This window comes from Lotus japonicus, chromosome 5 (assembly GCF_012489685.1).
Source record: "Lotus japonicus ecotype B-129 chromosome 5, LjGifu_v1.2".
Classification (NCBI taxonomy): domain Eukaryota; kingdom Viridiplantae; phylum Streptophyta; class Magnoliopsida; order Fabales; family Fabaceae; genus Lotus; species Lotus japonicus.
In genome coordinates, this window is record NC_080045.1 from 53,739,176 (window position 1) to 53,760,205 (window position 21,030).

General features: G+C 34.1%; 1 protein-coding gene and 1 long non-coding RNA gene across 4 annotated transcripts; one reads left to right on the top strand and one right to left on the bottom strand.

The window, feature by feature from the left end:
• Positions 1-1,270: 1,270 nt before the first annotated feature.
• Positions 1,271-8,066, bottom strand: LOC130718490 (homeobox protein knotted-1-like 10). Its single transcript, XM_057569092.1, has 5 exons — positions 7,403-8,066; positions 7,135-7,251; positions 6,898-7,045; positions 2,552-2,793; positions 1,271-2,092 (listed from the first exon to the last, which is right to left on the bottom strand). Exons 1-5 carry the CDS (start codon positions 7,634-7,636, stop codon positions 1,934-1,936), a joined length of 900 nt encoding a protein of 299 aa, XP_057425075.1. The 5' UTR covers positions 7,637-8,066; the 3' UTR covers positions 1,271-1,933.
• A 5,134-nt stretch (positions 8,067-13,200) lies between these two features.
• LOC130721540 (uncharacterized) lies at positions 13,201-15,373 on the top strand. 3 transcript variants are annotated; one of them, XR_009013499.1, is made up of 5 exons: positions 13,201-13,656; positions 14,143-14,218; positions 14,327-14,371; positions 14,482-14,723; positions 15,123-15,373. It is a non-coding gene; the product is annotated as an uncharacterized LOC130721540 (long non-coding RNA). The 3 variants fall into 3 exon arrangements; XR_009013498.1 differs by lacking the exon at positions 14,327-14,371 and having other exon boundaries at positions 13,203-13,656; XR_009013497.1 differs by lacking the exons at positions 14,143-14,218; positions 14,327-14,371 and having other exon boundaries at positions 13,217-13,656.
• Positions 15,374-21,030: the final 5,657 nt, after the last annotated feature.

Genomic DNA, 21,030 nt, shown 5'->3' on the forward strand with positions numbered 1-21,030 from the left:
TTGAAAATTGTTGACATCTCACATGAATTTCAACTAATCAATTAGAGTGTTGAAAAGAGTGTGTTACATGAGTCTTCGCTTGCACTCTTGTATGCATGTTACACTGTTTTCTATCAGTCGACAAATGATGCACCTTAATGTTTCTGAAAATGTTTGTAAGCGCTCAAACTCACTTCATGTTGATTTTGAGTTAGTGTGAAAACTACATATTTCTTTCCTCATACTAGTCTCCTTGCTGTTGCTATGCAACTGAACTATTCATTGATTTCATTCTTTGCTTTTCAGCAGTTGAGCTGTTGATCCATGTTTGAAATAATCTGCCATCACAGTTTAAAATTGAATAATGTCCATAAAAAAAATACTTATTTTTCCAATTTATTTTCAAATCCTTATTTTTTATATCCAAATTCTAATTCTTATAATATTTTCCCCTTTTCTAATCCTTATTTTAATTTTAGTTCAAATTAAAATAATCGAGATCTACCTCAACATAACTTAATTAATTCATTTCAACTCAAAATACGAGTTATATATAAAGATATTATTTTATTATAAAGCTTAATTTAATTTAAGTTATAGTGCAAATTCAAGATGTTAATGGTCAATCGTCCACATTTGTATACGTGGTGAGGCGTAATGAAATGGAGCGGTCACAACTTAAAAGAATTTTTTTTTCTTCATAAAGTAGTATTTATATATTGAGCACTTCTAGATAGCTCGATAACTCTTTCTGGCGAATCAAACGAATTAGTGAATTAAGTTATAATTTTTGTTTAATAATACATGAGGTGTTATTATTAAAATTAATCAACCAATAACATAAGGGAAAAACACATAGACGAAATTCGTCTTGTGGTTTCATCACGTACCACATAGTATTTTCTTTATATATTTGATTAGGCCCCCCCTTTGTTTTTTAATGTGTAGTCATCCTTAATTTTGTTTAGGGTGTTAAATTTTCAGCCAAGGTACTCATTTTTCTGGCCCATCCATGTGCATAGCGCATTACTTGGTCTCTTCATGTTAAAAGGACCATGAGACTGATGAGACACAAGCCTGTTTCTGAAGTTTGAAGTTGTCTATCCAAAAAAGTGGGAGTGTACGTCCAAACATCAGTATTACTGGTTCTCCACTATTTAACATCTGCAATGCAAACCATATGTGTGGAAAGGATTTGCATTCTTTAAATATACATATGAAGTGATAAGCTTAATTTTGGAACAATACCTAACATCTTTTGTAAGGTCTTTGATTTTACATCAAACCGTACTTCAAAATATTGACATCGATCTCACTTGCATAAGAAACATTATTAGTACACGTTGGATGACAGAGACAAAAAAAAAGGTACACCTTGGATAACATAGCTTAAAGCCTTAAACCATGAGACTTCAAACTCATCCTTAAACAATGTGTGAATACTACTTGGACTGGCTCCATTGCATTTACAAGGTCATAGGCAACATCACCAAAATAGCTACCACACACTATAGTAGCGTATAAGAAAATTTCTTTATCCGTGCCAAATCTTCATATTGATTGTCACAATATAATCTTCATATTGATTGTCACAGTATATATTCATAAAGAATCAATAGTAACATGGCCCACCCATCAGAATAAAGCGCTTATTGTGGACAGTCATTTACTGTTTAGTGCAAACACTCAAAGCAAAGAGATTGGTCATTGTTGTCGGCAGTGAATATCCTGATCTCACAAAAAAAAAAGTAACTTATTGTCGTAAAATAATGGGTTTAGGTCTTAGGGAATAGGGACCATTGATCAATGGTGGAGATCAATATTTTACAGTTATGTATATAAGCTGAATAGAGCACCTCATGTCCTCGTCATATATATATTGGTGCAGGTTCCACAAGTGCAGGTAGCAGGAAACTTAAAGAAATAATCACGATCCACATCCAGAATTAATTAATTACATAGGTCCTATTATGCCACCACTTACACCCTCCATTATTGCAAATCTCATATCTTCAGATGGTTTCCAATGCCGTTTCCTCTGATTGATGAACCAATTGTTGATCTGCTTTATATCAAGTCCAGTCATTTCTGATAGCTGCAATTTCTCTTCCTCCTGTTGTCAATAATTCAAGGCATTTTGCATAGAATGAGCATTGTCTATTCAAAATAGCAACATATATGGTTTTGATTTATTAATTGACTTGTGGCCAAAAAAGTGCACAAGGTAAGCACCATACATAAGCTCATTTCATCATGGAATCCTGAATTCAGTGAAGTTCGGACTCTATATCAAGTCGGATAGCTCAAATTTAAAGAGGCTGATTTTTTATTGTACGGTTGCCTCTTTAAATGAGTCGTCCGTGTACAGTTGCCTCTTTAAATATGAGTCGTCCGAGGACGGCATACTTCATCGAATGTAGGATTCCCTGAATGTTTCCAGTCCATTCAAGGTACCTACATGATTAGGCATATTTGAAATTTGACCACATTGCGCTGATGAATATTAATGCATTATTATACAATAAAATGATTGCAGTATAATAGTATACTATGTTATATTAATTTCAATTACCGTAGGATAAGGCCACCTATAGTGGGTGTTCCACCAATCCGTAAGCGTTTTCCTTGCATCCTTTGGTAGCTTACCCTTTTTCCTTTTCTTTAGAAATTCCTTTCTCAAGCTGCTAAGATAACCGCCATACTTACGAAGGAGCATTTCTTTTAGCTCTTGATCCCCCTGACGCATGCCGGAATATTCCACCGCTTCCACCTTCCCACAACTCAATTCATCCTCTGATGTCCCAGCAGCCTCATCTGAATGCAACACACAAGGGATTAATCAAAATGCTTCAACAAATAAGAGTTTATGAATGTAAGAGATTATGCAAGACAAAAATGATTTAAACTTTCAATTTAGGAGATTATGAATGATTGGCCAAACTGCATGTCAACTTAGAATTTTTTTTTTCTCAGTTTACCTTGAATGTGTGCACAGAACAAAAGGATAAAATGAAAAGCCAGGGGACTAAAGCATAGAAACATACCTAGAGAAAACACAAGTAATTTCAGCATTTGTCAAAAAGCATTGTATGTTAAGATTATGTAGTTTTCTGGGGACCACCTAATTGAATAGATAGTTGATAGTTATGTTTATAATGGCAGTACTGGCATTTACCCATACAGTTGGAGTGCAGATCAAAGAACATTGTTGGTGAAAAGCCAAAGTTTGCATCACAAACTTGAAGACAGAGAAATAGTTTAGCTATAATCATTGAGTGACAATAGTACAGGAAATGATACACCAATTATTACATGTCAAACTAGGCAGGTCATGCTCTTTCGTTTTCTTTCTTTTTTACATTTGTTCATTGCATTGGATTAAAATGGTCCCCCCCAGCAAAATTTCCAACCTATGACCAACTCTTTTCATTTATAGCAAGAATCCAACATGATTCTTTCGCTTTCAGGTACAAAAAGCAAATGCTGATTGTCCCTTTCATAAATATATACTCCATATAGAAACAACATATAAAACCTCATTAGATTTTAAGGTAAGCAGAAGTGTATTGTCACCATGCAACCTAGAGCCAACACGTTTCTATCTTATTACTCCATCCCTTTGGTTGCTCTAAAATGAGGGAAATGAGCTATTGGAGTTCAATCAACTGATGTCCAAACATGCTCTTACACTCTAGAAAATAATCAAACTTCTATTTAAGCTACAGCACCAATGGACTAACAAAGAAGACCACAAAGAGAATTTGACGCCACATCTTTACCCAAAACCTAAAAAATTGAGTTGATGGACAAAATCACTTATATGATCTTCACCTCACTCAGTCTTAACAAATGTGGAACTCTAGACATCACACTTGCATTACCAACAATATTTGTTAACAGGGCAAAGAATGTGTACTTAGGGCGAATACACATTCCAGACCTAATACTTAAAACTACTTGCAGAAAATATTCAACTTTGATTTTGTAACCGATAAATTATCCATATGGATATTTGTTCAAAATACACACAACTGCATCATCATTACAATTAACAAGTAAATTAATTACCAGATCCTGTGTGATGTAGAAGTACATGCATATGTTAACACATTTCGCATTAATCCAAAATTATTTTGACACATACATAAATAAGAGCCATTTCATTATATTCTAAATATTTGCAAAGTTTAACACAATTGGTCAAGGTCAAGGTAATCAATAGTTATAATTCCATGGATAGACTGATCAAAACCTCGTTGTATCTAAAGGTATTAATAGTATTAGAGAGCTAGAAGCGATCACAATAATTACATCAAGATGGCTCACTGAAACTTATGGGGCTTAAAAAATGTCTAGTCCCTCATTTTACAGCTGGATTTGGTTTTGGTCCCGATCATCTACTATTTTTGGTTTTGGTTACTACTTTTACATATGAACTAATAATGCCCCCAAAGGACAACTCAAGTGGTAAGAGCTAAGGCAGGCAGGTGTTGGGATCAAACCTGACAAAGGACAAAAAAAACCGTCCAATAAAGATTTGGCTGATAAAAAAATAACTAATGAAAATGTGGCCAACAAAGGGTCGAATTATTATTGTCATGTATCCAGAGTAATCATATGTGACATATAATGCTTCCAAATTAGATCAATAACTCTTTACATAAAAAATAAACTACACTCTATGAAAGTTTATTGAGTTTTGATCTCTATGAAATTTTATATTAAAAGTATTACTCGGCACCAACATAGACCATATAGATAACATGGCTCTCTATTAGCCACACCATTAGCTAATAGTGTGATACTGTAAAATAGTAGAGGGAAGCCATATTTATTTGTATAAGTAGGGACCAAAACCAAATTTGTGTGTAAAACAATGTTGTTAATGGCGGATGGCACGGAGAGCCAAAAACCCACCATATTTAACAAATAATGACGATGGGATAGTGGTGGTCATGGCAGAGAACCAAAAACCCACCATGGCGGATATTTGATAAGCTAGTGTAAAATGTGACTACAAACTTATTTAAACCTCGTTTTTTTGTTAATCAGATCGAATGTTTTAGTTAGCTAGTGTGAATTTAGAGGGTGTAACTTAAGACTTAATATGAATAATCTCAAAACATTATTTTTTTTAATCAACTGTTATAATTGTACATCCTTTAAATCGAAGAACTTAATTTTGAGGAGACAAATCCCTATAAAATTATCATAGAGCAACAACTATAGTTTTCTGAACAAGTAGATAAAAATTAAAACACACATTTATAAGTGAGCAATTAAGGAAACATACATTTTTTTGAATAGTTGGTTTAAATTAAAGATTAAATTAACTAAATAATAAAATAAAATTAATGCGTGAGCCAATTACTTTCTTTCTCAAATTCAATTCCATCCACAGAGCACTCCTAATGGAAACAAGACCCAATGAGTTAATTATCACTAGACTAAAGTAAATCCATGATTATAATAACAACCTGCTAAAGATTGACACAATTTATTTAAAAAAAATGAATTGATGTTTGAGAATAATATCTTCTTATTCATTTTCCATCCTATAACTCATTGTATCTCTCCCTCCTCTCACTTTTATTCCGTCTCTCTAGTTTGGTGTGGAATTGGGGTGTAGATACATTATTTTCTTCTAAATATGTGAATTATAATACCAATATCTCATCCCATGCTATGACGATATCGGGAGCATATCTAGCTAGAGGAGTGTTTATTATAAGAGATAAGAGCATTAAATCTTGACCATTAAATAGTCTAATCATGAACGGTTATAAGATTAAAACGCGAAAAATGTAAGAATACTTGCGGTCACGATTTAATGGATTCATATTTCATAATAAACACCGCTCTCACCTTTTTTGTTGAAATTTGCTCTAGGGATGGCAACGGGTAGGATCGGGCACGGGTTTTACAATTACCAAACCCAAACCCAAATCCCAGAACCCAAACACAAACCCTTATGGGCGATAAAATGAAATCCATGCCTAAATCCATTGGGTTTCGGATTTACCCGAAACCCAAACCCAAACTCATTAGTTACGTAGCAACTTAATTCAGAACTTACTTTCATATAAAAAAAAGTGAAATTCATATAAAGAAAAAAAATACTATTCATCATCCTCGTTCATCACTAAAATGAGACAACAATAGTTTAAAGTTTACTTTCTCAAACATACAAAAGTACAATTAATCATCAAACACTAAGAACAAAGTTTATAAATATATATATGTATGAGGGTTTTTTTGTAATTTTATGTTTCGGGTATCTTTGGGTTCGGGTTTGGGCGGGTATGTACACGGATTTAACTAATACCAAATCCAAACCCATAAATGGCTACAGTAACGGGCAAAACCCAAACCCAAACTCAAATCCAGTCAACTCGGATTTTGCCCGTCAAATCGGGTTCGGGCGGGTACCCATGGGTTTGGGCAAAATTGTCATTCCTAATTTGCTCTCACTTTATAGGGGACCTATTTTTTGTTTTTTCTAGTATGCAGTTGAATGTGTGTATCAGTGTTGAGTTTTTTACAGACCACAGATAACTAATATACAAGATAAGAAAAAACCAAACTACAGCACTGTCTGAAAATTTTATTTCATGAAGGTTCTGTTAACCGGTCTGATCATATGGTCGCTCGTGGGCCTCCATGTAAAGATTTAATTAAAGAATACTAAATCGTCTTCATCTAAAACGTACAGAGATGAGGGGGGCCATTCTTTTCTTCAGCTAAAAACAAAATACTAATACAATAATAATAATATAATAATAATAATAATAATAATAATAGTAATAAAAAGAGAGAGAATACAGCTTCCTCCGTCCATATATAATTTAAAACAATATATCTAGAGTTTTCACACACCATAGTTAGAGAATAATCAAGATTAATGTTGGAGATTCATACCTGACCGGTTGTTATCTGATGGCATTGTTAGTGTTCCTTTACAAAGCTCACTTAACTGTGATTCAATATCACACAAAAACAAGGTTGCTTCATTGAAGGGTTTGAACAACTCCTGTTGGTATCTCTGAAGAACTTCGCAGTATGATTCCTAATTAACACCAACAAACTATATATCAATTTTTCATTCACATAACAGTACAAAGAAATTTAAGTTTGTGATCACAAAAAAAAAAGTACCATGAATTCATCAAGTTCTGGATCATCTCCTATCTCACGGCCGAAACCATTAGAACTATTGTGGTTCTCACGGGCTATTTCTTCAAGAAAGGAAGCTAGTTCTGTCGGTGCTCCAACCTTTGAACACAACAAGCTAGTACTATTTATATTCACATATAGGAATTGAATGTTATAATACTAATATTTTACTTGCTTGTTTTCCTTAATACTTATGGTTCATGGTTAAAGCATAAACTTTATCAAAATATATACATAAGTATATAATAACCTTTTGGCATTCGATGTAAGCAGAAACAAGATTTGGATAAAGAGGGTGAGAGGCGATCTGGCTCTTGATCAACCGATCCGACATTTCTGACCCGGTCAAACCCGGTTCAGGCTCTTCCATCTGAAGGTAGTTACTAGCCACAAGGCCTAGATGCAGTTGAGAAGAACCAGCAGTGGCAACAACATGATCTTGTGGACTAGATAGAAAAGGGTTCATCCTGTAAATATCTTCCATCACAACAAGTTGAATCAACCAAGCAAGTCCTCAGTTTATTCATCCATCTAAGTTTCTGCTGAGAGATGAGACTCTATAAACTTGTGAAATTTTTTAGTCTTTGGAGGAGAAGCTAGGAATGGAAAGTTGAGGGCACCTGGAAAGAGACAAGACCTGGTGGCTTTTCTTTTCCAAGAAAGCTTGGAAGAAAGGAAAGCAGGAGCAGACAGATGAGAGAGGAAAGAGTGAACAGTGAAAGAGAGTTATGGTGTGTGTGTGTGAATATGCGTGCACTTGTGTATCTATCTACTCTATCTAAGATTTTTGGGAATGTGGATGTGTGTCATGTGTGTGAGTCTGCCAAGTGAAGGAACAGTGGAAAGGATTTGACAAGGTTAAGGTGTGTGACTGTGTGTGTTGCTGGATAGCTAACCCTGTAGGGCATGCGTAGGCTGTATTTGGATACGTCAGTCAGTCACTGATTTTCATCTAGACATGACATTCTGCAAGGTCACTCAATTAGTTTGCTCACACTTATGTATAAGGCTTGTGATACTGATACTTCACATATTGTTTTGTTCACACCTTGTACTGAAATGGAAGTATGGAAAAAAGAGAGAAATAAAAATAAAAGAGAGATAAAGTAAAATGTGATAGCTAATTTAATTGAAAAAAGAAAAAAATTAATAAAAAATAAAGATATAAAATGAGTAAAAGTATGAATGAATCATAACTTCAATACATATAGGGTGGCAATATGGGTTGGCGGGACGGGACGGACCCAATCTTTTATTTGCCCGTCAAAATGCGAGTTGGGTTGGACTAGCCCATTAAAGATTTGAGTCAAAGTCTCGACTTAACTCATAAAAAAAGGTGTGTCAAACCATTTTCATATATAAATATTGATTCATTTGCATTTCATTGGTGCACGACGATGCACGCTAGCAGTAGCAACCTGACACAACTTGGAGTATCGGTAGTGGTTATTGGTCGGTCTCTCCTCGTGTTTGTGTATGTATCTTAACTTTAGTGGCGTATCTAGAATTTTCTTGTTAGATGAGTTGAAATAAAATAATAATAATAAATTGTTTATGAATTTTATATATACTTTAAATGATAAAATTTATTTAAATATAACCCTTCGTTTTTTCATTGTACGAAATTTATTTATTATTGTATCGACAATGGTCTTATAAATAATTTTTATCTCAATATATACAACTAATAAATTTATGAAAATGTCACATTCGATCTTGCTGCGAAGTCGAGTCTTAGCAATTTAAGGTTCACTCTATAGATGTCGTTGAAACAGGAAGTATTAAAACAAGACATATCAGTCTATCAACAAGTAGAAATATAGTTATTTTTTCAATTTCAACTAACCCTTGGTGAAAGTTAGATAAACTGGTCATTTTTCATAAATTAAGATCTTGAGAAACATGTAAATGATTTTGTCTCAGCTGAAACGATGAATTCCCTTTTTCTAACTCCAACAAAATTCTCTACAATTTTTTTTCTCAACAAGTTTACATATTTTCTCATTATCAAATGATTTAAAATTTTCCTTAAAATCTAAAGTTAAACTAAGTACAAGAAGTTCCCATGCCTCAAATCTTCTATTTAATTTAGATAGTTGTAAATTAGTTGTAAAATAAAATATATCTATTATATAATGATGTTCCTTATCTCTATCTTGTTTTCTTATGACAACATTCGCCCAAAATATGGGGCTTTAATTTCATGTCAATAACTTCAACTTAATTCTACAAAATGATATAATATTCTTCAATAGTAGCTTCCAACCTTTGTCTCTTGATAATTGAAGAAAATATTTAATTGTTGATACAAGATTTATAATATTAACTATATCATGAAAAAATTTATATGTAAAAAGTGCATAGTCTGCTAAAATAAATTGTGGGAGTTGTGGCCCTTGTCAGCCCCTACTTAGCCTTAGGTCATAATTAGTATTTTCCCTTCACAAATTACAGTCGTGTTTTGGATAAAATAAAATGTCTCTGAGTACGAACCAATTAGATTTTTATGAAACTGTAAAATGCAAACAATTTTTTTAAGAATAGTTATTATAGGTTAAACTTCCATGTTTGGCTCTCGACCATTTTAAAAAGTGAGTTGGGTCAAAATGAGTGGAAGGATAAGATATCTTGCCCTACAAGCCTATTTTGGTGGGTTGACGCGATGAGGTGAATTCGTTTGGTCATCACACTACAAACTGTGATACATCAATTACGTGCATTAATATTTTATTAAATGTCATTTTCTATCACTTTCTCTTTTCAATCTCTCTTTAAATCAAATATACCTTTTTATTTTATATGTATTTCTTATCTCCAACTCAATTTGTGTGGAATTAATTAGGTAAGAAGATAAACTTTTCATGTGTGTTAGACTTCATGTGCTCAGGGGGTATCCAGGATTTTATTGTTGGGGGGCGAGATATAAGATTAAAAAACTCTTCATTGAATACTCACTCAGGTAATTTTTATAAGAAACTCTTTGATAAAATCACGCAAACCAATGAAACTAATAGTTTTTTATAAAATAAACCACTATGCTTAATTCCAAAGATGTATTTTCCTTTTCACAAGAACAATCATGTTAATTACCACAAATGTTGACAATATCTATTGAGTGCTTTTAATTTTCCTCCAAATTTTTGCATGAGGTATAGATCTCTGTGCATTGAAATTGTTTATTTGACATAATTTAATAAGAGTGTATCTTAAAAAAATGACCAATTTTTTTTCAAAGTGTTCCTTATAAAAAAGACAGAGGGAGTATTATATGAACTTCAAATAATAAAAATTATTTAAATACAACTCTTTCTTCTTTCATAGTACTAAATTTATCTATTATTGTATCAACAAAGATTGTTTTAGCAATTTCTCTCTCGATGTATACAACTAATAAAATTTTGAGAAGATCATCTTCAATTTTGTTGCGAAGCCGAGTCTTAAAACCTTTCATTGCTGAAAAAGATCGCTCTGTAGATGTTGTTGAAATAAGGAGTGTTTTAAGTAATGAAGCTTTGTGATGACTGAGAGACTCGACAAAAATTCTACAACAACAACAATTGGGGGGGGGGGCGGGGGCGGGACTGTGACTACAAAAAAATTCTATGTAAAAATACCTATGGTCGGTGAAAATTTCAAAATTCTTGAGGGCGATGGTCCCTGCTAGCCACTCCATAAATACGCACCCCCACTACTAGAAAACACTCAAATTAGGACGGAATTTTGCGACGGAAAATAATTCCGTCCCAAAATAATTAAGTTGTGACGGATTTGGCGACACTTTCTCGTCGCTAAGTTTTTTTAGAACATTAATTTATCATTTTGGGACGGAATATGAATTTTGTCACAATTTAGGGACGAAATTAGGTAAATCGTCGCAAATTTGCGACGAACAAATCAATTCCGTCCCAATTGAAATATTTATTTTGGAGGGAAACAAGGCGCCAATTTTGGGGACGCAATAATTTAATTATTCCGTCCCAATTTGTGACGGAATTAGCAATAATTATCCGTCACAAATGTTTTTTGAAAATATAATCTTTTTTTGGGACGAAGTTTGTATTCTGTCACAATTTAGTGACGCAGTTATATACACCGTCGCAATGTGGGGACGCAATTTATATTCTGTCCCAACTTTGAATATTTAGTTTTGGAGGGAAACTAAGGCGCCAATATTGGGACGCAATAATTTAATTATTCCGTCCCAAATGGTGACGGAGTTAGCAATAATTATGCATCACAAATGTTTTTTGGAAATATAATCTTTTTTTTGGGACGGAGTTTGTATTCCGTCACAATTTAGTGACACAGTTGTATATACCGTCGCAATGTGGGGACGAAATTTATATTCCGTCCCAATTTAAATATTTAGTTTTGGGGGGAAACTAAGGCGCCAACATTAGGACGCAATAATTTAATTATTCTGTCTCAAATTGTGACAGAGTTAGCAATAATTTTTCGTCACAAATGTTTTTTGAAAATATAATCTTTTTTTTTGGGACGAAGTTTGTATTTTGTCACAATTTAGTGACGAAGTTATATAATTTGTCGCAGTGTAGGGACGAAATGTATATTCTGTCCCAATTTGAATATTTAGTTTTGACGGTAAATCAAGGCGCCAACTTTATAATACCTTGTCCATTTTGATACGACCCTATATGAGTTAGAGCATTTAATGTTAAATACATACTCATATGAGTATCTATTACTATTGTAGTACATATTCAATTCCAACATGACAAAGATAAGTATGTGGGAATAGATACTCTACACTATACTTGAAAAGTGAGCTTGTATTTATTACAAACACTTACAATTAATATAATTAGATTAAAATGATGATAAATAATAAAATATACAAATGTGATGTTGATGGTGAGATCCACTATAGAAATTTTTAAGAGTTGTTGGGTTGGAGTAAAAAGTTAGTAAAGTGGTGTAGATGATGTGGGGCATTATGGGGAAGGTAAAAAATGAAGTGTAGATATTTTAGTGAGTATGATGGATGTAGATGCTCTTATTTCACTTAACTCGCGGGTTGCATTCGCTGATCAAGATTTCTTACATATTAAAAATTTAATTAAAAGTGCAAAGAGAATAAGTTTTTAATATTGTTATTTGATGATATAAATATTTTTTTTTATATTTTACATTTTTTAATAACTAATAAATATTTATTTTTTATTTTACTTTTTATTTTTATTACTTGGTCAGTAGCATACAAGCGTGTTAAGCCTACTTATATTTTAGAAAACATAAAGATTGAGATCATAAAATTGGTGTGTCGTCTCATTCTATTTTATCTTTACATTCTTATTTGCATTAATTAAACTACTATTTTAATTAATTATTTTTTAGTAGTAGATTACTTGATCGAAGTAATGATGTATGGTTATAGTAAATGGATACTTCATTGGACCGCTCCTCTTTAGAAGAACTTTGTCTTCTCATATTTCATTGATCATGTAAGCACCGAAGGTGGGTGGTTACACGCAAGGGAACCATACCCAAAGGTTCGAGTATCAGAGACATTAGGATGTTTGGAGTGTCAAGATCAAAGATAGTGTTTAATCCGTAGCAATGAGATGCTTGACCTACCCTATGAGGTGTACTCGTGATTTGGACGAGCTTAAAAGTTTCAAGGCATGTGTTCGGGGTTCTCCCCAAGCATGGGTTTGAGGAATGCTTCCCCAAAAAATTTCATTATTTCCACCCCTCTACAAACCCTAAAATTGTTATTGACTCACTCAACAATATTTTAAAAAAATTAATTCCTAAAATGCCCTTAAATAAAAATAATCACCATCTAATATTGTGTTGGTTTAACACGCATTAATTATAAAATGCTATCAACTGTTATGTTTATTTCTCAAGCTCTCTCCCCCTCTTTGTATTAAGGGTTGAAGTACACATTGTACTCCATTTAATGCATTATTTTAGCTTATTAAAAAAAATAACTTACATATTAACATCATTTCCCTACTGGGAAAAAAAACACAATTTCTGAATTTCTCAACACTTTCATTTGTAGTGGGTGTGTGAGAGTTGCTAGAGCTCTTTTAAAAAAATATCTGAAAATTGCCTCAAAAGCCCTAAACCCTAATTCTATCTTATCCTTCACCTATCATCCTCTGCTCTCACATCGCCCTTCTTCTTCTCTCTTCCTCTGCTCTCGATTCCACCACCTCCACTTTTGCCTCGCCTTCCACCTCGATTCTGCCGCCCCTCACCCTTGTCGTCTCCGTCTACAATGGCCGCAAGTGGCTCACCTGAGGCTTCTGCGCCGCCAAGCTAATGGGTCGTATCCTCTTCACTGTTCACCTCAACAACGCCCTATGTCGCCCCAACACCATCAACATCGGGTTGCTCATGCTTGCTAGGATCCGCGGTTCGTGTTCCAGTTCATTGACCAATCAGAGTGCAGCTCTATGGTTTCCCAGATTAAGGGGAATATCAGACAACCCGTTTGCAAGTCGAGTTCGGTTCTAGACGAACCTACAGATCCCCGTGAGTGGAATTTAGTTCAAAATTACTCACTCTATCTGCTATTGTGACCCATGTGTGTGAACCTTTCCGTTTTTGATTTCTTCATTTTCCTTTGTTTTTAATATTGTAATAGGACTGTGACTGCTTGTAAAATGTATACTGATAATCCATATTAACCCATCAGATACATGCATGTGTGTAATTTCATTCCTCCTTTCTGAATTTATTTTATTTAATATATGTAAGTATTACGGCTCAATGTTCAATTCTTAAAATGGGTGATTAGTATTGGGCAATAGTGTTTTGGTCATCCAGTTCTACTTTTTTAGGACTGTAAAGGAATGAAATAGACCACTTCATTGCCATCAATTCCATCAGATCATGATGCAGTCCCGAGTAAAATGGATTTGAGCATAAGTTAGTGACATTTGGGGTTATTGAACTAGTTCACTAGAAATGCATAAATCAAATTGCATTTTTGTTTAAACTATTTTGTCTTCATTTTAGGTGGTTCAAAACTGCAACTATTGGTGCAGCTTGCTTCAAATCTCTGGCATTAAGGTCTAGATCATTTTCTGTCATTGTAAGGATTTGTCTTTCTAGATTTGGTCTTTGACCCTTTGCAGTACTTCATTAATTCCATTGGTGCTCTCATAATTCTCTGATTCTATGATTTTTTATGAGTACTCAGGCTATGTCTCTGTCTTGGGTCATTTGCAAAGTTGAGTTAACAGAAGTAATGATGAACACTCCCACAATGGGGGACTTCTTCTATGCTCTCATCTTTTTATGCTTTCACTTGATTAACATGAAAAATGAAGCTTAACCTCAACTTTCATGTTTCAGCTTGTGCACTCATCTTTCATGGTTCATGATCATCAAAGCAATGATGGCTGCCCATGATATCCTGCTGGAGGACCTGAGAAGAATTAGGAAAGGAATTAACCAAGCTACTGGTGATTTTGACTGGAATTACTTTTAAACCAGTTGTAACCAAATCATTCAATGATACTTCACCAGCACATGCGGAAATTACTGATGATGAAGCACCACTTCAACTGTCTAACAGCGTGCAAATCAGTGCTGAGGTCTGACATTCTAGCAACATTAATGCTTCATTATCTGTTCTTTCTTGATATTTTAGACTTATTTCTCGTTTGATACTTTCTTCTTCCTTCAACAGTAATCTAAACAATATATCAATCATATTATTGTGGATTCCTTTCAACTTTTTCTTGGGATGATATATTAAACTCCAGTCTGTTGGGAATCAGCTCTTATATCTATGGAATACATTTCTGCAATTCCAAGATTTTATTTAAGTTTATTTTAGAGTAATTACAATCCATTTTGCCTGATAATTTTGGTGTATAATGCGTCATTCATGCTTGCATTGCTTGTTCGATTGGGTTTTTTCTTATTTAATTTTGATCAGCCTATCTTAGTTTGCTGGTTGTTTCCTAAAACATGTTTATTTGTTTCTTCAGATATGGAGCTTTACCATGAAGTCTGTGTGCTGTAAACATAAGGCAGCAGGGGAGCATGCTATGAGACGATGTGAGTTCTTCCATGTGTAGAATTTGCTCCTTTAATTGCCAAATCTTTGGGTAGGAGATAAGCTTGTAATGTGAACCTATGTAGTTCCTTCATAAGTTTCTTTTGGTATTTTGGCTAACTGATTGTGTCTATCTATTCATCATAATTTTGAACACAAAATGTGGCATATTGTGGATCCACCTCATCAATTTTTCTTAGATATATAATTATATATCGGTGTTTGAGATAAATTAAAGCAAATAAGTGGACTGATGTTTGCCCAAGGAAAGGATTTGTTGTCATATTTGCATTTTGGTATCAGTTTATACTGCACATTGATTGGACTGACCCGAATAATTTTTTTTTAAAAAAAGTTCAAATTAGCGACGGAATATTCCGTCCCCAAACATACTTCACAGCTCAGTGACGGAATATGCCCATCGCACAATTTGGGACGGACTATGTTATTTTCCATTCCGTCACAGGAAAATATTTTTTCTGTCACCCATTCCGTCACAATAGCATTACCATAAAAAATGTAACTTACTGTATTCCGTCCCAAAAGTGCGACGGGTTGATATTTTCCGTCACAAATTTTTTATTATTTCCGTCACAAATTCCGTCACATTTTTTTATTTGTTCGTCCCTATTTCCGTCCCGATAGTGCGACGGAGTAATATATTCCATCCCAATTTTTTTGCGACGAGCGATAAAGCGACGCAATTTTTTGCGTCACAATTCCGTCCCAAAATATTTTAGGGACGGAATTTTTAACTGTTATGCGACGGATTTGTCCGTCCCAAATTAGTGTTTTTGTGGTAGTGCCCTCCATGTACTAAAAGTGAGATGTATCACAGTAACATGCTAATTTCATTTGCGCCAAGGATTTATAATATAACATTTACAGGCTTATTAGTGATAATGTTTTAATTGTCTTTGAGTGTTTTTATTGTATGAGAAAGAAAATTTAAGTAGGAAGATATTCATATAGAGCATGCATTTAGAAGATGTTCATATGATTGTCTTTGAGTGTTTTCATATTTCATTTACTATCATTTACTCCTTAATTTCTCCCAACCCATCGGGCTAGGCTTATTTGATTTTTTTAAATATTATCATAGTACAAACCCCCTTATTTTAAATCAAAACATTTTATATGTAGAATGAGAGGGCAATAATGTTGCACATGTCTTAGCCTCTTTAACATATGATTTTCCTGACTGTTGGTGGAAAGATTTCCCTATACAGGTTAACTATGCTCTATTAGCAGATGTATTTACGGTTTCACTCAATTGAAAGTCGTACTTTCCTTAAAGAAATTATTCACAATTTAATTTTAAAATTAAATAAACAATAATCACATTATGAGAGTGAATGTACCCAATGTAGTAGTACTAAAAATTTGCTATAAATGTCAAAAAAAATCTTTATCTAACTTCCGTTAATTGATATATTATAATGAACATTTCAAAAAAATATCATAATGAAGAATACTACTGACATTCATTTTAACACCTACACTTTAATACTGTCTTTTTAATTGATAAAAGTTTATGCAATTAAATTGTAAGTGATGCTTATATTTTTAACAGATCTCCCGGCATAAGTTTCAGCTAATAAAAAATAAAGGCTTATTAGCACTTTTGGTCCACCAGGTTTGTAAAATGTGCAAACGAAGTCCCTAAAGTTTAAAAATAGCATTCCGTTACCCCCACGTTTGGCTCCGTTAACACTTTTGGTCCCCCTCCATAATTCCGTCCAAAAACTAACGTTTTTGGCTGAGGTGGACTATTTTTAAATGAGTTGGCCACCGATTAGGATAGAGAATGGTAGTTAGGAGAGAATCTAATTATTAATTCAATCCAATCTTATTTCTGATTTTCCAGAATCATCTCTTCAGTCTTCTCCCCAAATTCTCCCAAACCTGCAATCTAACCACATTGATATGATCAAATTTTGATCTTCTTGTCCATGCCAATTGTTTCTCCCACAATGCAGGGTGAGACTAACGACAGATTGATATAGTGGCCAACAATGTTCTTCCCTTTAAACAAGATTGTAATATGCGTTGCTCATCAATGATACAAGAAGAGAAGCATCGGAATCTTAGATTGATTCTAAGAGCAAAAAGGATTCATCTCTTCCACTTCATCTTCATATCCCCATCTACAGAATCTTCTTGAACCCAGAAAACCTTTCCTCCTAATCTAGTGAGAAACCCAGAAATCAAACCCCCAAGCCCACAAATCCCCATCTTCTTCTTATTCCTCTCTATTCTTCTATGCAAGCACCTCCAGATTCTTCTGCTTTTTTTTTTCTTCTTCTTCCGATCCAGAAAAACCATTCAACCCATAAATCGACCTGCCCCAAACCTAGAAACCCAAACCCAAAAAATCAACCCATAAACCGTTGAACCCCAAAACCCCAAATCCAGAGAAAATCGGAACTCCAACCTAAAAACCCCCAATCCAAAGAAAACCGAAACTCCAACCTAAAAAACCCCAATCTAGAGAAGTACTGAAGAAGGGTATAAAGGGCCGTTGATTTGGGGATTTTCCAAGAGAGAAGATGGATCGAGCAAGTTGGAGGTGATGGTTGAAGCAGGATTGAGCTCGGTGAGCATAGTTTGAAGTTTGAACCCATGAATACAGATCGGTTGGGTCGTAGTGAACGGTATCAGAAGCTCCGCCGGAAACGCCATCAACACCCCTGGAGCTCCGTCGCCGCACCCTCCACCGCGTCCCTTCTTCTTCTTTCCCCTGTTCCGTTTTTCTGCAACTCTTCTTCCTCTGTTACATGAATGAGGGATTTAAGAGTTAATTAGGGATTTAAGAGTTCTTTATAGTGTTTATTTTTAATTAAATGATTTTATTTTATTTTGTTTTAATTTGTAATTGTATATGTGGAATTTACTAATAGCCACTTCTAAGCTCATCTCTCCTATTCAGGTTCCACATCATTTAAAAAAAATCCACATCAACCAAAAACGTTAAAATTTTAACGGAAGTGTGGTGAGGGACCAAAACTGCTAACGGAGACTAACGTCGGGGTAGTAAAATGCTATATTTAAACTTTAGGGACTCCGTTTGCACATTTTTGAAACCTGGGGGACCAAAAGTGCTAATAAGCTAAAAATAAAGTGTTCAAGTGAATGTAGTGATGTTAACTTTTCACATGACAATTACTACCCAAAATGTGGGAACTTCTTTTTCGTCATTTCCTTGTTAGCTTTGATTTTATTGAGCACCTCAGGAGAATCTTTGTACCATACCATCTTTTTATTATTCTGAAACACAATAAGTGTTGAGCTCGTGTCATAAGCCTGAAAATGTATCGTATCTTTTTATTATTCTGAAACACAATAAGTGTTGAGCTCGTGTCAATATATCGTATCTTCAAAAGTAGAAAATTAACTCAAGAATCATTTCATTCAAATTTCAAGTTAAAAGTACATCACATTTTTTATGCAAAATGCCTGAAAATGGTAAACTACTTTGTAAAAAGGGTTAGTATCCTTTTCAGTCAAAGATTTCTCGTGAGTACTTGTTTTACCTATTCAAGACATCGCCTATTAAAAATTATCCGCAATCAAAATGTATTCTTTTACCTTCAGCTTTTTGCCCATTATTTGAGAGCAGATGAAGATTCTTGTGTTTTTTATTATGACTTTCTATATGAATAAAATGATAATGGGAGTTGCTCAGTTGCATAACAAGTGTGACCTACAAAAATATATAGAATATTAGTTATAAAGAATTTCCAAAGAGAAAGCTATATTGAAATTAAAATAAAAAGGAATCATTGTATATCGTGATAAAGTTATTTTCTGCTAAATGGAGAAAAAACAAGATATGGATCATTTCTATAAGATATATACACACATCATTTTCAAAACACTTCATTTTCACCCATTTTTATTTCTATTTCTCTCATCTTATCATCTATTTCATCTCATACTTTCTCTCTCTTACTTTTTATTTTCTTCCTACCTCTCTCTTCATTCCACCTCAATCGTTCCATTCACACATCTCTTGGAAGTAGAATGAGGTGGAATGAAGTGCACAAAGTTGTAACTTTCTCTCTCTTACTTTTCATTTTCTTCCTATCTCTCTCTTCATTCTTTTACCTTGAGGTGATTGAGGAGTTCTGTGAATGCTCCCAGTCGTCCTTTGCCTCACTACACCATTGTTCACGGTGGCTGGCTACATCCCCTCCACCGTTCTGCGTTCAAGTCCACCTCCTTGTCCTTTAGTCCAGTTGCTTCATCACTATCTCAGCTGCTTCAACATTTTCTGCCCTGTTCCTGCTTCTGCAAAACCTTCTATAAGCGGTTATCACTTACAAGTTACAACTATATTTTTTTTTAGTACATCGGAAAATAAAATAGAAAGTTACAACTATCTCTAATAACTATAATTTTATTAATTTTACTTTTTTTGGAGGCTTAAATATGTTGGAGGTCCCTCTAAAATAGGGGTTATTTGGTTAAGGCCCCTATAATTTTTTTTGGGTGGAATAAGCCCCTAATGTGAAAATAATATACAGTGATAAGCCCCTGCCGTGAAGTTTCGTTTAATTTCTGATGATTCTGCAAACGACGCTGACGTGGATTATATTTTGTGAAAATTATTCAATTCAAGAAGGTGTCACGTAAGTAAATTAGAGTTGAAAAAATAAAAATAAAATAAAAACCCAAAGTAAAAACCCTAAGTACGTTTGGGGATTTTACTTGGTTTTTTACTTTGGGTTTTTATTTTTTTTATTTTTTCAACCCTAATTTACTTACATGGCACCCTAATAATTTTCACAAAATATAATCTGTGTCAGCATCGTTTGCAAAATCATCAAAAATTAAACGGAACCTCACGACAGGGGTTTATCACTATATATTATTTTCACATTAGGGGCTTATTCCACCCAAAAAATTTTGTAGGGGCCTTAACCAAATGACCCCTATTTAAGAGGGACCTTTAACATATTTAAGCCTTTTTTGGACGATGGACGATTATTAATTTTACTTTTAATTCCACGATGTTATTGGGCTACTTCCAAGGGCTTAAGTACTGGGTATGAGCTTTGTGAATCTATAAAGATAGGTTGGTGGTGGCCTTAAAAGAGTTAAGTAAAGGTGGCCCAAACTTTGTGCACATTACCTTGATGGGCTATACCAATCCACAAGTTAAAACTCATCTTACAATTAGATCACACTAAAAAAGTGACTCCTATAGTCCTATTACATATTACCAAGGTTGCAAACACAAAGGACATGGTAGGAACTAGGAACCTAAAGTGATGTGAAGCCTTGGAATTGAGACAAGTCATCGGGGAGGAACAGTTTCTACTTTTTAGAACCCCCATTCACGGTGATGGAGCTGACAGCTTTTCAATCATTTTGTTTGGGTTGGCAACCCCCGTTAATGATGTCTATCGGGTAGGTCCCCTCCCTCCACCATTAGCTTTTTTTTTTCGCTTCATGGGGCATCAATATATTCTCCCATTTTTCTTTGTTGGTATGCATTTTTCATGTATAAATATATTTTGGAATTTGTTGGTTCTCTTCTTGTCTGATATCTGGTCTTTAGAATCACAATCTTCATGTATTGATGTTTTGGCATTTACCGCATTTGGAATAAATACTTTTATGAACTAAATTATTTAACTTGACACATTAACAAAAAAATGTTAATGTAGTACACATTTACCTGATTTGAAATAAATACTTTTGGAATACTACACTGTGACACGACAACATTCAAAGAATAGGACATCAAGATACCCATATCTTAAAAAGGATCATGATGCTCTCCTGTGTTATCTTATGGAAATTTTGTACCTATCTCTCCATCCATATGTATTATA

Coding starts and splice junctions, on each gene's coding strand:
- LOC130718490 (XM_057569092.1), bottom strand. CDS start 7,636: ATGGAAGATATTTACAGGATGAACCCTTTTCTATCTAGTCCACAAGAT. Junction 7,252..7,402: donor CTTACATCGAATGCCAAAAG/GTTATTATATAC, acceptor TTGTGTTCAAAG/GTTGGAGCACCGACAGAACT. Junction 7,046..7,134: donor CAGAACTTGATGAATTCATG/GTACTTTTTTTT, acceptor GGTGTTAATTAG/GAATCATACTGCGAAGTTCT.